This window comes from Halichoeres trimaculatus, unplaced genomic scaffold (assembly GCF_033239565.1).
Source record: "Halichoeres trimaculatus isolate MK-OKI-2021-1 unplaced genomic scaffold, fHalTri1.1 fHalTri1_scaffold_10, whole genome shotgun sequence".
NCBI lineage: Eukaryota > Metazoa > Chordata > Actinopteri > Labriformes > Labridae > Halichoeres > Halichoeres trimaculatus.
In genome coordinates, this window is record NW_027437187.1 from 29,276,224 (window position 1) to 29,292,603 (window position 16,380).

Consider the following 16,380-nt stretch of genomic DNA (forward strand, 5'->3'; position numbering starts at 1 on the left):
CTGTCTCCGCCGCTGGATCTGTCTCATGACTCTCCAGCCTTCCTGCGAGCTAACTACCGGGTGAAGCTAACCTGAAAAAGAAGGAGGACCAGGAAGTGAAGAGACAGCCAGCGCGCGGCGGCAGTTGGTTTACACTCCTCGAGCGTCTCCTCCGGTCAGTGGACAGGTCTGTCTGTTTGTGCTCGAGCTGAACTACCGACACTGTGTGTGTGCTGCACTGCTTTACCTCGGTTAGCACCTAGCTGGCTTAAGTACACAGAGTCCGAGTCCAAGAGGGGAGCCGTTGACGTTGCCTCCCCTTGTGTTCCAAAAAAATAAAAAAAGATTGAAGATGGCGACCAGCTCCGAGCGCAGTCCTCCTCCGTTCCCGGACTCCGAGGACCAAGATGTGTTGGATTCCGAAGACGTAGGAGGCCGAGTTAGTGATGAGGACGACGGGGAGGACCTCTTTATGAGCTCGGTATGCTGCTAGGGGAGGCTTAGTTCACACTGATTTACATTAACTGCCAGCGGAGAAAAGAAAGCTTAGCTAACGTCAGCGAAGTGGGCTAAACTTTGCAAGGGTATCATTTAGCTCATATTAGCGATGAAGTAATAGTCAAAAAACGCATTTTATGTATTCTAGATCACGTTGTAACACTTTCCAACTTAAATCAGCAACTGCAACATAAATTGTGAAAGCAGATAAGTGAGTCCTGCTGCAGCAAGTCTGTCCTATTTACCTACAGTTAGTGGCTTCTAAAGCTTGTGGTGATCCCTGACTGTTGCAAACGCCCATAGTGGTATTGATTTCTTCCTGAAAAAGTTGCAGTGTGGATAACTGTGTCGCTGTGATCTTACGAGGTCGATTGGGAAATGACACAAAATGCATCCAGCTCTTACAAATACGAGGAGAGTATCTTTGACGTATCCTCCAGGTTTATTAAGACGAAATATGTGAATGCTTCCTTTCCGTGCAGACTCCTGAACAGCCTGTAGGAGCAACTGAAAAATCTTAGCTAATTGCAAAGTGTTGAATCTGAGTGATTTTAAAGTGACAGCACGAATGGGCACATTAATTTGTGTTTTTAAAAATCCACATTCAGGTATTTGAATGAGCTCTTAAAAGCTGGCCCGAGCACTCTCCTGTCATGTGAGTGAGCCGTGGTCACATGGTCAGAACCCGGATGTTTTCCTACAGTCAAAGTTCAGAGGAGAGATTGGAAAGTTGCTGTCTTTTGATTTTTCTCGCACTGGACTGAGCTGTTGCAGGGCGAAAATGCATTAGTCAGCAGCAGTGGATGTTACACTCAACAGAGCCCCTGAGCTGAAGTCATGTTTGGGCAGATAGTAAAGCTGAGGAGGAGTATGAAGGCTTTAATCTGGATTTGAGCTGAAGCATAATTTAGTTTTAACACTTTTTACAGCAGTTCCTAAAATATTGTGCTGTACCCTCATAGTCCTGTCAGATTTACTTATTCATCCACCGTTCATGGCCTTGGTCTGAAGCCAAAGGCTGCAGCTGTTTCTCCATAATTCCTGGGAGGAGAAGACGAGCTAATTATTCCATTAGTTCCTTCATAGTAATCTGATAAGATGAGAGGCCTCGATACAAAGAACAGCAACCCAGCTCAGCCTGATGTTCTGAAACAGTCAGTAACTTTTCAGTTGGCTGCATTTGTTTGCTGTGGAACAGGCTGAGTCAATACAGATCTTTTTAATACTCCGCGCTGCTTGTTTGATAATTAAAGTTAACTACTTCTTCTGTTTATCTATTTTTTTAAGTCAACTAGCTCATTATTTTGAGCTGTAGATTGATAATGAATCCATATCCCTATGTTTTTTTTTCTGCAAAAGCTACTGGAACTAACTGGTATTTAATCATTGCAGCATTTTGAGTTATGCGTCACAAATTTGTCATTCGCCCCTGTTTGCAGGGCGTTTGTTGTCCATATCAGCTGATTTTTCACAATGTAAGCTTGTAAACTTGTAAATGACACAACATTTAAAAAGCACATACCCACCCAACATTACAGTTAAGTTTATTTTCCACTCAGCTGCAAAGACTTAACATGCACAAGGAGAACTGGAAAATTCCTTTGCATTTCTTAATTACATTGACTTCCCATGTTTTTCCTCGAGGCAGCACATCGAAGCTGTAGAATGTTCTCTGATTTCCCAAAAAGTGTAGAAACAGGTTTAGTTTGGTGTGTAAGCCATCTTTAGGGACAACACGTATCAGTGCTGTAGGTCTGGGTTAAAAAATTACATAAGAATAATGGCAGGCCAAATGAAATCCTCTCAAAAAACTGTGCTAAAGATCCTTTCTCAAAGTGGGACTCTATTTCGCAGAAAGCTTTAATGTTATCTGGGTGTACCTAATAACCTTCTAACCAAGTGTTTCAGCATGACATTGCTTCAGTAACAAATTACATAACATTAGATTTAAGTAGTCTTAGGTCTTACACTCGCTAACGAAAACATAGCTCTCAGAATTGGCCTTATGAGTGTTTCGGCTCTGATCACAATAGAGTTGGACAATCGCATTCATTCAGACAGACCAAGGCAATTCATTTATCAGTCTATTACAGCTATTACCACACTTATTTTACAAAATATTAACTTAAGATTACACTTATATGTAGAGCTGTTGCCAAAAAAATTATAAAATCTCTTATTTCTTTTCAATTCCTTGAGAAAAAAATGAAAAACTAATGTGCATCATGTGTGGAAAGTGCTGGAACCATAATATAAAGTTCATGGGCAAGGGATGATTTTTTTAAAAATGGTTAAACCATAAAAATGACGTTCTCGTTCTACACTTTCATAAGAGAGAAGTCTTTGCTGGTTAATCCATTGGACTCAGTTACAGAAGTATAAAAAACTTCTAACTTAGTGATTAGTTCATTGGTTTGTTAATTCACCAAGCATCATGTTAATAAAACTGTGCTATTTTCTTAAATATCAAAATTTACACCTTTAAACCTAACAATTTTTTAGATGTTAAGTGTTCGGAAACCCCGTGATTGGTTGGTATCAGTAAAAAAAGGAAAGAAAAAGTTACTTTTTTTCAATTTCTTGATCTCTTGTATGGATGATCGGATTAAAAAAAAAAGATCTGACATATGTTTGCAGATGTGTCTTTCACACTCTTTTCCCCCTTTTTTCCTCTTCTCCAGAGCGCCCCTCCTCTGATCCAAATAGACTCCACACTAGCTGACATTGACCTCACACTGCCACCCACCAGTCCTCCCAGTGATGTCTTAATGGAGCCTCCGGCTGACATCACAGATGAGCCTCTAAGCGAGCCCATCATCAATGAAAAAGACAAAAAAGAGGCCGAAGTATGATGGCAGATTACAGAGTCCAATGAAATCCTCTTTAACACCTCTTTTAAAAAACTGTGCTAAAGATCCTTTCTCAAAGCGGGACTCTATTTCCCAGAAAGCTTTAGTTTTATTTAGGTGTGCCTAATAACCCTCTAACCAAGAGTTTAAGCATAATATTGCTTCAGTAACAAATTACATAACATTAGATTTAAGAAGTCTTTGGTCTTGTTAACGATAACAAGGTACGGCTTTCAAGATTGTTCTCATTCTAATCAGAGTAGAGTTGGTCAAAATCATTTCACAAAACAATATAAGGCAATTTATTCGTTATTTTATAGCAACATTTAACTCTGAGTTGTACTCGTTTTACACAATATCAATTTAGGCTGAGACTCTAGGCTGGAAACTTTGACAAATATGTTCATAAAACCTCTGATTTTTTTTTCAAAGCATTGACAAAAAAGTTTAAAAGTTATATATGTAACCTGAAGTAACCTTGTTTTTAATCATTGGGTTAAAGAAAGCAACACTTATCTAAAGGTTAATGGAAAATAGCAAAAAAAAATTGCGATTTAAATGTAAATAATGCTAAATTTTCACTTTTTAAAATGTTTTGTTTTTTCTTTTCCAGCGTCTTAAAAATTGATTATTTTCAAGATTTTATAATTTGACAAATCTAATATTTGGTAGACACCATTATATTATATAAAGAAAAGTTAACATATGCTTTTCTGCAATTTCTTGATATATTAATGTCTTGATATCAGTTTAAAAAATGATCTGACATATGTTGAACTTGCATATTTCTTTAACACTCTTTTCCCCCCTTTCGTACATCTCTTCAGAGTGACCCTCCACTGATCGCCATAGACTCTACACTAGCTGACATTGACCTCACCGTGCCACCCACCAGTCCACCCAGTGATGTTTTAATGGAGCCCCCTGCTGACATCACAGATAAGCCGCTAATCGATCCTTTATTCGAGCCTAAAATCGAGGCCATCATCAGTGAAACAGAAGAGAAAAAAGAGCCTGAAGTTGTCAGTGAATCTCTGGATGATTTTGTCGACCTTGCAAACAACATCACCGACTCCCCCGATGACTCAGTCGCTGCTGAAATTGCTGCTGCAGACGCAGCAAAAGACTCAACTGAAATCCCTCTCAATGAACCCTCAGAAGAATTCGTCGACATATTCGGAAGTGAAACTGAAGCACCACAAGAGGAAGTTGTGGCTGCAGATATGGAAGCGGTAGAAACAGCTCTTGCTGAAAGTGAAGTGACCGTCAGTGTTTCAAATCCGCCTGACGATGAGAGCACAGGTAGTGATGCTGATCTGGCGGCAGAAGAAGCTCCTGCTGCTCTGGTTATCGACCCAGTTATTGATTTGCTAGCGACTGACACAGAACAGGCACCAAGCACTGGTACATTTGTTGACCCTTTGGTTGATGTACTCAGTAATGCCCCACCCGCCGCTGTAGCCAAAAAGTCCACACCTGCAACAATCGATCTGTTTGAAGACGAGGGGAGCGACCTGTTCTCAGAGCCGCGGCAGACTAAATCCGCCAAGCAGCCGCAGAAAAGCCTCTTTGGTGAAACTGATGAGGATCTGTTCAGTGAGCCGCTTGGTGCTGCCTCAAAGAAAACCGTCTTTACGGAGCAGAAGGAGATAACTGTCACAACCAAAGCTGCTGGGGGGAGTAGCATCGTAGGTGGGCCCCTGCTGGACAGCAGTCCTTCAGAACCAGCTGATATCTTCACTGAGGAGGCCGTCACCACAGTGCCCATCATCCCAGCCCCCAGCACGACTAACTCCAAGACGAACGGAGTCCACTCTGAAGAGGAGCCAGATATTTTTGCAGGTAAGTCTGCCAGCTTTCTCCTTACAGGAGGTTAACTGGATTTTAAGATTTCGGCTTTAGGGGTTTTGGTAACAAAGGAAATGTTCACCCAAAGACCACTTAAAGCAGTTTATTTAGACCCAAAGGTATTTATCCTCTTAGCTCAATTATTCTGGACTTTCATTCAAACTCACATGTGGCATAAAAATGTCTCAACTTTCAGATTAAAATTTAGCTTTGTGAGAGCCACTATACCAGAATTTCCACTTGCCCTGTGTTTGTGCCTTAGCACATATGTTTGCGTTTTGTGAGACAGTGGATGCCTCAAAGTGAACAGGAAATGAGGGGGAGACAGATGGAGGATGACACGCAACAAAGGTTCACAGAGAGACTAAAACAAGGGCTTCACTGGAGTGACGGCATCTTATAACCATGAGCTGATTCAACATCTTTTCTTCCTTTTCACTAAATCTTCCTCTGTTACCAAACAATGCATCTGTTAAACTGGCAGTGCATTTGCAGATTCAGCAGGTTGTGGCTGCTGGTAGTGACAATTGAAACCTTGAAAAACTGACTCTGCAGGAACAAAAGGATTGAAAGTAAACAAGCAGAGAAGTTTTCTTTAATTTACTTTGAAAACCAATTGACCCAAATGAGAGTCAGATTGGATATATCCTGGATTGAAGCTGTTTGCTCTGCAGCCTGTCAGGAAAGGCCCGTCAAACTATGCCTATTAAATGAGGGACTTTCAACCCCTGTTCACAAGGGCTGGTCATGCAATCGAGTTGTCTTTAGTTGGAGGCTAAAGGCATAAAAGACAGCGCCATGTCCATGCATGAGCTCATATAAGCACCACAGTATTTGCTCTTCACGATCAAATCTTGTTGTTTTCTCAAACTGCTACATGAAGAAGAAAACATATTAGATTTTTATAACCAACGGGCAGCTAAGTAATCACAATTTTACTAAAAAACACACAAAATTGAACTTTTCTTGGATTCAGGAAAAACATTTTTCACACAGGAGCCATTTAATACATGAAGAAAAGCAGATGTAGTAACCAAGTTAAACAAAATGTGCTCTTCTTTTGTTGTAAGTTGTCACATGCTTTCAAAAACTATTTGGAATTGAAAATTTTATTCATTATTGTTAAGATACAAACAAAAAAGGGGTTGAATGTTACATAAAAGAAGTCATTTTTCTTTGTTCAATTTTTGGCATCTTAGCGTATTCCCATGACAGGAGCTCACTGGTTCCCAGCATCACTATTTTGGGAGACTTAGGCTGAAAAGTTTGGGAACTTCTACTAGACAGGCCAAGCAATCCTGCACAGCAAACGCAGGTAGATCCTGTTAAGAAAAAATAAGAGCCTCCAGTGTGCAGGATATAAACCTGACACTTAGAGAAGCTGCAGCTCAGAGGGTGGAGCAGGTGAGTCTTTTATTAGTGTTTCAGTGGTTTGAAATCCACTTCCTGTTGTCTCGTGCAAGACACTAAATCTCAGAGCAGTCCTGGTGAAAAATTAATCCATAAGATAGGTGACGCTGAGAAAGAAGTCAGTGGCTGTTCACTCGGTTCGCACAAAGAACCTGTGCGTTTCCAACCACAGGTATCACATGAGTAAACACAGACTGTAAGGCTTGTAACAGGACCAGGGTGTAATCAGCTCACACTCTTCTCTCTTCTCAACAGAAGCCACGGTGGAGCTTTCCCTCGACAGCCCTCGGGATGAGAGAAAGAAGGATGCGACAGCCAAACCGTCTGTGTCCGCCCCCTCCCTGTCAGCTGCAGCCAGCCTGGCTAAGCCACAGTCTGCTACTCTGGAGGAGGTACACACACATCTAATACCGGCGTGAAAATCCCACTGTGACTGCCACAGAGCAACAGTGGAAAATATTAACACTCAGGGTGTTGCAGTACTTATTTTACCCAAATCTTCCCTTCAGAGATTTTTTTTTATTAATGACTAATACTTGCATTTTCATGCTAATATAAAATCTATTCCGAACATAATTGTTGAGGCTCCCTGCTCTGAACTCTAAAAAGTGAATTTTTCAGTTGTGGTGTGAATCAGCTGAAAGTATTTGGACTACAAATGTTTCATTTTCATTTGTTGTGTCTTTCAGTTGGAAGAAGAAGAAGAAGAAGAGAAGGACAAATTTGAAATCTTTGTCTCTGTCAAAGACCCTGAAAAAATAGGTGAGGCTTAGTTTTTGTGCTCATATCAAAAATGCCTCCAGGTTGATCTTGTTTCATAACTCATGACTATAGTTGCAGTAAGTTTATGCACTGTGTATGGAGTATACTGTGGTTTCTTGTTCAAACAGCCAACTCACTTCTCTCTTTTTTTTTTGCAGGGGACGGGATGAACGCCTATATGGCCTACAAAGTAGCCACACAGGTAAAACTTTCTCCATATTTCTAATTGGAAGTGATTTAAAACATTTGTTTTTAGTTGAATAGAGGTTAGTGAAGTTACTCAGTGGATATAACTTGTGTGAATTTGTGTTTCAGACCACACTGCCCATGTTCCGCGTCAAGACGTTCTCAGTGAAGCGACGTTTCAGCGACTTCCTGGGTCTGTACGAGAAGCTGTCTGAAAAACATGGACCAAACGGATACATCGTGCCTCCTCCACCAGAGAAGAGCATCCTCGGTAGGCTGATGAGACTTTACGCTTAAAACCCTTGATTTTTGGTCTTTATTAATTATATAACTGAGTATGGTCTAGACCTGATACTTCTGATAAAGCCACTTGTTGTGAATCTGCACTCATTAGATAAAAGTTTATCAACTGATAGATTAAAGGTGTTTTTGTCTTGTGCAGGTATGACAAAGGTGAAGGTGGGAAAGGAAGATTCCTCATCTGCAGACTTTGTGGAGAGAAGAAGAGGCGCCTTAGAGAGGTAAACATGGGTCAGAAAAAAACAGAGCAATCTTAACGTCAGGAGAAATTAATCATTCAAATGTTGAACTTTCATTCATCAGGTATCTCCAGAGAGTGGTGAATCACCCCTCACTCATCCAAGATCCTGACGTCAGAGAGTTTCTGGAGAGGGATGAGGTAAGACTAAACTGAGTTTTTAGACAAACTGAATTAGTTTTTCTCATGAGCAAAAAATGACATGTAGATTGTTGTGTCATTTCTGTTTAAACTGAAGGAACATCTTCAAATAAGTGTGTGTGTTTGTATTCAGTTACCAAGAGCTGTGAGCACCCAGGCTCTGAGCGGCGCCGGCTTCCTGAAGATGATCACAAAAGCAACAGATGCTGTCAGTAAAATGACCATCAAGATGAATGAGTCGGATGTGGTGAGTTCACTGCTGCTCTTAACGATAGCTTGGATTCCCAGTAAGAGCTGATTCATTATGGCTGAAATACACCAGATACGTCTGCAGTGTGTCTCCTTTCGGAAATAAGGAAATAAGTTCCCATTCAAGTCAATGTGTCGACTTACACTGGATCCGTTCTGTTGCAGTAGTGACTGCTCCGTCATGTCAAAGGTATTACACAGCCATGCTGTTTTTGATGGTGTAGGGAATTCACTAACTACCTAAAGCCACCCAGTGACTTTCAAAATAAAACAGACCGTGTCAAAATCAGTCCGTGTTTAGCTTTACTACAACAACAAATGGACATAAATGAACGGAGCCAGACCAAGAGTCAACAGGTTTGAGGTTTTACAGCCCAACATGAATGAAGAGAGGCTCATAAATGGAGTGGGAAGCACGGGAACTTTTCGGTCTCGTGACTCCAGCTGTCTGTCAGTCATGCAACTTGTTGGACTGAACACGCAGCCAGTGTTAGTTGACAAATGCAGTCAAGATGCAGCGCAACAGAATCGCTCTGCAGACGTATCTGGTGCATTAACCAACAAATGAATGCTCAACCTGTGTACATATTAAAGAGAAGAAGTCAAAGTTCTCGAGGTCAAGCATTTTGAAGTATTTTCAGTTCTTCATGTCATCACCACTTCCTTATCTCCACTGTTTCCTTTTTCTTGACCACTGCTACATTATAGTAATGATACATCTTGACCAAAAACAAGCTCCCATGTGTAGAATTAAACCTGTTGATAAACTTCCTGATACTTTAACATGAGTCGGCTAAATTCTGTTTTTAGCACCTGTATTTGGTGTCTAAGGGTGCTAAGCTTTGAGACTGATTTCCCGCCTGATCTGAAAGCTCTCGCCGAGCTCAAAGGGCCACAAACAGGCAAACAATGAGCTTATTTCAATCTCAAAATAAATGATTATTCCTGCCGATTAAATGCAAAAGATCATAAGTGCATTAAAGTGTTTTTTTGCAGCTCAAACTCTTTTCGGTAAGCTGAAAGCACCAAAGCTTGTCAAGGGAGTGATCAGGTCACGAGAGGACAGGAATGCTCCAATACACCCAGACGTGTTTGTGTACTCATTATTTGGCTGTGTTTGGCATTGGCAGAGAAGATTTGGCTAATTTTGTTTGGGTGCAAGATAAACGACAAGCTTTAAATCACATTTACGCTTCTGTTCATCACAAGCTTTGATTCTTTTTTCCTTTACATTTGACTCCTTCTCTCCTCCCCAGTTTACTTTAATTAGCTGATATTTAATGGTGACTTATTTATTTAAATATAAAGCAGTAAGTTCTATTTGATCATGTGAGTGTCAGTGTTGGGTATGAACATGTACTTTATATGTCTCCAGATCACATGTGCTGTGTGTTAATCTCAGTTTTAAACTGGCTTAAAGATTAATGAGTACATACATGCAGGATTACATGCAGTTTTTTTCATCAGTAACATGAACACAATGTTTCAGCTGAAGTAAATGACCATGTTTCCTAAGTTTGAAAGGTAGCACACATCTCCTCCATGTGTCTCACATCCTAACTTTAAACCATTAAGACACTGCTGAAATAAAACCAAATGAAGGAGCTGAGTGGGATTAGCACATGCAGAGCCTTGATGTTGGATTTGGATTAACGGTGTGCTTTCTGTTTTTTCACTGCAGTGGTTTGAGGAGAAGCTGCAGGAGGTGGAGTCAGCAGACCAGCAGTTCAGGAAGATGCACACTCTGGTTGAATCTCTGGTCATTCACAGAAAAGGTTTGTCGTCTTCTTCTATTACGCTAAAACCTCACGTAAAACTTGAGCCTGGGGTCTTGCAGACAAATTATATAAACCAGCGTTCACTCTTGCCATCTTGGTTAAAAAGTTGCATCATTTTCTCTCTTTTGTCAGAGCTGTCGTTAAATACCGCCAGCTTCGCCAAAAGTGCAGCCATGCTGGGCAGCGCGGAGGACAACACTGCTCTGTCCAGGGCTCTCTCTCAGCTGGCTGAGGTGGAGGACAAGATGGAGCAGCTGCACCAGGACCAGGCAGCCAACGACACCTTCAACTTTGCAGAAGTCATCGCAGATTTCATCCGGCTGCTTGGAGCCGTTAGGGTATCGAGAAAAATCCATTCAACTTTCTTTACAACGATTTAACTAATCCTACAGAATCAAGTTTTTAATTTATTCAGCAACAACAAACTGAGGCTTGTTTTAAAGCAGGTTTTCATCAGATAACTAAGCTTTGTTATTTTTTGTACTCTGTAACGTAAACATGGAATAACCCCAACCCACAGGGGTCGTTTGATCACCGGATGAAGGCGTGGCAGCGCTGGCAGGACGCTCAGGCGGCGCTGCAGAAAAAGCGAGAGACTGAGGCGAAACTGCTGTGGGCCAACAAGCCAGACAAACTGCAGCTGGCCAAAGAGGAGATTGCTGAGGTGAGACACAGGCCAAAACCAACGCAGAGAAAACAACCAACAACAAGACGGGGAGCACGGGGATTTAAGCTGTTTTGTTTGGAGACTGAGAAAAGAGTTTGAGGATTGAAGAAGCTGTGAGAAAAGCTTCATGTGTAGGATTTTATCAGAAACTGGCACACGTCATCAAACTCAATTTACATGTTTCTGTTCCTGATAAAAACTCCTCCAATCTCTGAAACACCGTGTTAACCTTTGGTTGCTGTTTGGTAAAGTTCAGCTTTGAACAGTCAAATAATACTGCTTGTTAGGCATGGCACAGGGGGATTTTTAATCTACTTACCGTCTTTTTAGCACCTCACCAAATTGAAACAAAGCTGCTTACACTCACCACTGTGAGAAAATATTGGTATTTGTTTTTTTTTTTTAAAAAGGAAATTTGTGCCCACACCTCGTTTATCGGATTGTGTTCCTCACTCAAAAGCTGCAAGACAGGAACAAATCTTGGAGAGTGTTAAGCACGTTTTTTCCAAATCTGAGATCCACTGAAAATAGAAAGAACAGTTTGGAGGTAGAAAATCAAATATTTAATGAATCTCCTCGTTTTTATTTTGACAGTGGGAGGCCAAAGTGACGCAGTACGAGAGAGACTTTGAAAGAGTTTCCGCTACTGTTCGTAAGGAGGTCGTCCGCTTTGAGGTACCACTGTTCTCTCATTATAATAAAATACATAACCACTTAAAAATGTATGTCATCATGATGACTGACTTTACTTTCCTAATCTATGACCTTACAGAAAGAAAAGACCAAGAATTTCAAACGACAGATAACTAAGTACTTAGAGGCTCTGCTTCAGTCTCAGCAACAGGTGGGTGTCTTTGTTATCAGATATTTATCAGAAAAATTTTGTGGTTTTACAAAAAAATGTATGCTTTATCTTGATGTGATGCCAGCAAGGTGTGTCAAAAAGAAAATGGTTGGTTGGACAGGGGCATATTTACTATTGTTGTTTATTAGTCATTATTAATGGTGCCTACTCAAATGTGTTAGCTACTCATGCTATGAGCACTTTTGAATCCCCGTACTGTTATGGATGCATGTTGGTCCCGCTTCCCTTTCAAGCAGAGGACTGTTTTTCAAAAAGGAGGACAAATTTTTCATCAGACTAATTCAATTTCTTATCTTAAATAGCCTTCTGTCCAGAGAAGTCTCCAGTGTTTATGGATCAAATCTATAAAATGTTTCCTCTTTGCATGAGACAGTTTTGACCTTTACTTGTGGATGCAGCAAATTTATTTATTTATTTAACCTTTATTTAACCAGGTTGGTCCCATTGAGATTAAAAATGTTTTTTTTTCAAGGGAGACCTGGCCAAGAGGCAGCAGCAAAAACACAAAGACAGACAGGAAGCACAAAAAGAGACAAAGCACAGTCAACAAAACACAAGATAATGGATTAAAGTCACGTTGTAGGAATCAATTGTTTAAATAACCTAGCTAAAACAGTTATAGAATCTTATAGAACCTGCCTCCATGTCTTCTATTTTAGACTTCAAAACATTTAAGGACACCAGCTCCTTGAGCTTTAAGTCGCTCTGCAACTGGTTCCAAGCTGAAGGCGCAGAGTACCCAAAGGCAGAGAGTACTGTACTGGTACTTTTCTGCATGATAAAAACTAGACATGCACCGGAAATGCCGATTTTCTTTATTTTGGGTGATTGGTGATCAGTGATTGGCTCATCCTTACATTTGAAACTGATCTTATATACCTCCAGGAAGGTCTGACAGCCAGCCCTGTTGCTTTTTGCTCTGAGACCAAAAACTCAGGACACTTAATTTGTTGTTTAAGTTAAAACATAAAGATTTCATTGTTTCACAGGTATTGTTCCGTGATTTTCAATAAGATAAGATTGGAGCATTGAATCAACCCAAATCAGTATCGGCAGGTCAGGCTTTTTAAAGATCGATGATGGGTGATGGGCCAGAAAATTGTGATCGGTGCACCCCTGATAAAAACACATAAACAGTGGGGAAGCAAACAAAGACCTGCCTTGTAGATGAAAGTGGATGAAAGCAAAAACCCAAAGATCTGCATCCTTAACAGAGTCTGAATTAATTATCCAAACATTTATTTATGGAACCTTAAAGTTAAAAATTGACATCATAAACTGTTGATTGATGCAATCCTCGATTCCTTGCAATTCAGCATGAGAAAATATCTCATAACTTAATAAAAGTAAGACAGATGCATGAAGATGGGTTTAGAGTCTTGAGTAGTTGCTGCTTCCTGTCTGAGCATCATGAATGCCTCTCACTCTGTTTTCTTTCTCTTCCAGCTGATCAAATACTGGGAGGCTTTCTTACCAGAAGCAAAAGCAATCGCCTAATCTTCGAGCATCAGCCTTTTGGACGCTGAACAGGCTGCCTTTTTCTTATACACTTTACCTCTTGCCTTTAAACCAAGGAGAATGCATTGTAAAGGGAGATACAATCAGCCAGTTTTTTTAATCACCTTTAACATATAGCTCTGTATTCTATTGTATTAATAATTGTATATTTTCATTTAACCTTTCACAAATATTTTCTTATTAGATGAAAAATAAAGAGTTTGCGTATACGAAGATATGGACATGAAAAAGAGAAACGCATAGAGACAGATTGTTCCATTGATTTCCAGCTGAGAAGGGAAACAAAGCGAGTTGGTTGCTCTCAGGATCTTCTCCCTCGTGCGATCAGGATCTCCTTCACATCAGCAGTGGTTCATTGTTTACAGCGGCTGCTCTCTCATCAAATCTTTCTGGGGACCCAGATGTAGAAAGCGGCCAGAAGTCTCACTCTGTTTATTTTTTTTAATGACTCAAAGGGATAAAATAACCGTTACGTGACTAGGAATTACGAGCACTTCCACCAGGTGGATGAAATCCTGAATTACCAGCCACCTTTTCTTTATTCTGATTTCAAATCATGTTGATGCTGAGGGGAGGGGCTGCAGGGTTATTGAGAGGCATTAGATCAGCTGCGGTCATGGGTTGCATTGTAGGTCAAGCTTATAAGTTTAATGACTTCAGTGGTGTGCAAACTTAAACTCCACGTTTGTGCCTTTTCAGTCAGAACGCTGAGTTTTGATGCAGTCCGGTTTGGAAGAAAGTTGTGCACAGTGCAGCAGCTGAAACTGTTACTTTCACTACAGCCATAATGAAATGATGATTGTTAAAGCTGAGGTCGTAGAACAGGCCGGTGGTTTCGGGTTTTAGCCCATTTACTCAGAATGTCTTGATTCCTCCTGTTTTACTTTGTAAAAAAAAAGTTGCATCACAGTGAAGTTTTTCTCATCTTGTCTGGAACGTAACTTATTCTTCCTTACATCAGGCAAACATCTTGCTCTTTATAAACATGTTCCTCTTGCTGCTGATGGTCTTACTGGCTTTGTAGCTCATTAAAAAAAGACACTAGTATCAATTTCTGTTTCACTCCTACACTGCTAGTTCCAACTTTTAAAGGCAGAGTGATAGTCTTTGTGAAATCAGGAAATGCTGGCATAAAAAGTGTATGAACCAGGCGTCTTGTGCAAGTTTCAAGTTCTGCACGTAGCTTTCAACGCTAACTGTAAAGATTCTGCATCCAGTTTCTATTTCTATTGGAGGTAATGCAGCTAAAAATTGTCCTCACAAGCATTTAATTTAGGAAATGTCATACGAGTGACATTTTTAATGATCGGTTAAATTTGCTGACTCTTTCCATAAGGCAAGCGGATCACTAGCTTGTGTAGATGACCAATTATACCCCCCAAAATAAGAGGCACTAAGATTGAAGTTGGTGCAAAAACAAGACTTTGTTTAGAAGAAAATAATAATCTTTAGCATCAGACTGGAAGTATTGGGCACTGTGATTGCTTGTTTGTTGATTATAAAGCTTTATGGTGTAAAATTTCTAGTAAATGGGCTACAACACTGAAAGAGCAACCAGGACCTGGCTCTTCATGCAGCCTTGTAGATGAATAAATGTCAAAAACTAAACCACCTGATGTCACACTGAACCTGAATCTTCCCTGGAGCCTCAGCTTGCTGTTTGACGTCTTGAATTTCGTCATCAATCACACCTTTTTTTCTTAAGCTGCCATCTTTAGATCACAGCTTTAATTTCACATTCACGTCTCAAAGAGCTGCACCATGTCATCTGTCGTCATCTGTCACATGCAGACTTTCCCGTTTTGCTATGTGCACCTTTTTTTTTTTTTTTTTATAAATCTGTTTAATGTCTCGACATCAAGACGCTGGCCTGTTTCTAAGACAGCACTCTTATGAATGTGTCTATGGGTGTGGCTCATACTGTTTGTCATCATCTGTTGTTAATGTGCAGAGCGACGTGCACTGTGTCAGAAATTCTTTCAAAATAAATCAATAAAAGTTGCACTGTTTACACCTGGAAATTTCATTAAGAGCCTCAAAATGAAGCCTCCTTTTGTGTTTTTGTTTTTAATATTGTGTGAAATTTTTTGATTATTTCTCTGATTATTTACTTACTTTTTGAAGCAACAGAGTGTTGAATGTATAACAGTCCCTTTTATAATCAGCTGAATTTACTGTTTCTATATGCAGGAGCAAATTCACCATCTGTGAAACGTTTTCAGATTGACAGCCGGTTGATGAATGACTGAACAGCTCCACCTTGAGAACCAGAAGGAGCAGCATGCTGACCTTAAACCTGAGGCAGCAGCTACTCATCAATGTGTAACAGAAACATGCTCTGATTCTTAAATCATTCACAGGTTTTGTTACTCTAGCTCATCAGTGAGAAGTCTTTAGAGTTAAAGATAAACCTCTTTAAGATTGAGTTGGAGTAATGTGTGTTTGAAGTGTTGTGTTGCTGAGCCAGGTCACAGAAGGATAAAAAAGGTGTGTCAGAGTTTATGAAAGCAGAGCAGGGCCTGGATCAGGAACACCTGTTCAGCTGCTCTTTAACACAAATATGTAAACAGCTTATCACATCGCAGAAGCTCAGTAAATTTATGCATGTAGACGTGGTGAAGACGAGCTGCTGAGGTTCAAACTGAGCATCAGAATAGAGAAGAAAGGTCATTTTAGAGACTTTGAATAAGGCATGGTTGTTCTAGGATTTTTTTTTTCACAAAACCATCTCTAGGGTTTACAGAGAATAGTCCAAAAAAGAGAAACATTGACAGCTCGTCATCTAAGAGCAGGAAACTGAGGCTACAGTTCACACCAGGAGAATAAAAGAGAGGACGACGTTGCCTTGACTGATGACTCTGGGTTTGTGCTCCACATTCAGACAGTCGGCTCAGGATTTGGATCAAACACGAAAACATGGATCCATCCAGCCCTGAATCAATGATTTAGGCTGCTGCAGCTGCTGTAATGGTGTGGGGGACAGTGTACCCATCCTCTGATAGATACTTTCAGCAGGATAACGCTCCATGTGTGACACATAAAAGCTACTTTAACTTTAACCCCTTACTGCCTGAATTAATTAACAATAATAA

At 40.4% G+C, this 16,380-nt stretch overlaps 1 protein-coding gene across 2 annotated transcripts; it reads left to right on the top strand.

Moving 5' to 3' along the window:
* Positions 1–325: 325 nt before the first annotated feature.
* On the top strand, positions 326–14,747 carry snx1a (sorting nexin 1a). 2 transcript variants are annotated; one of them, XM_074677278.1, is made up of 16 exons: positions 326–460; positions 3,159–3,323; positions 4,154–5,168; positions 6,840–6,976; positions 7,274–7,346; positions 7,505–7,548; positions 7,662–7,803; positions 7,975–8,053; positions 8,136–8,211; positions 8,345–8,458; positions 10,142–10,235; positions 10,371–10,576; positions 10,759–10,902; positions 11,500–11,580; positions 11,678–11,749; positions 13,217–14,747. In XM_074677278.1, exons 1-16 carry the CDS (start codon positions 332–334, stop codon positions 13,265–13,267), a joined length of 2,622 nt encoding a protein of 873 aa, XP_074533379.1. In that variant the 5' UTR covers positions 326–331; the 3' UTR covers positions 13,268–14,747. The 2 variants fall into 2 exon arrangements, with proteins under 2 accessions (XP_074533379.1, XP_074533380.1); XM_074677279.1 differs by lacking the exon at positions 3,159–3,323.
* Positions 14,748–16,380: the final 1,633 nt, after the last annotated feature.

Excerpts from the sequence above, each read along its gene's own strand:
- snx1a (XM_074677278.1), top strand. The coding sequence starts at position 332 with ATGGCGACCAGCTCCGAGCGCAGTCCTCCTCCGTTCCCGGACTCCGAG. Across the intron at positions 8,459-10,141 it reads AGATGAATGAGTCGGATGTG|TGGTTTGAGGAGAAGCTGCA; the intron begins GTGAGTTCACTG and ends TTTTCACTGCAG. Across the intron at positions 10,577-10,758 it reads GGCTGCTTGGAGCCGTTAGG|GGGTCGTTTGATCACCGGAT; the intron begins GTATCGAGAAAA and ends CCCAACCCACAG.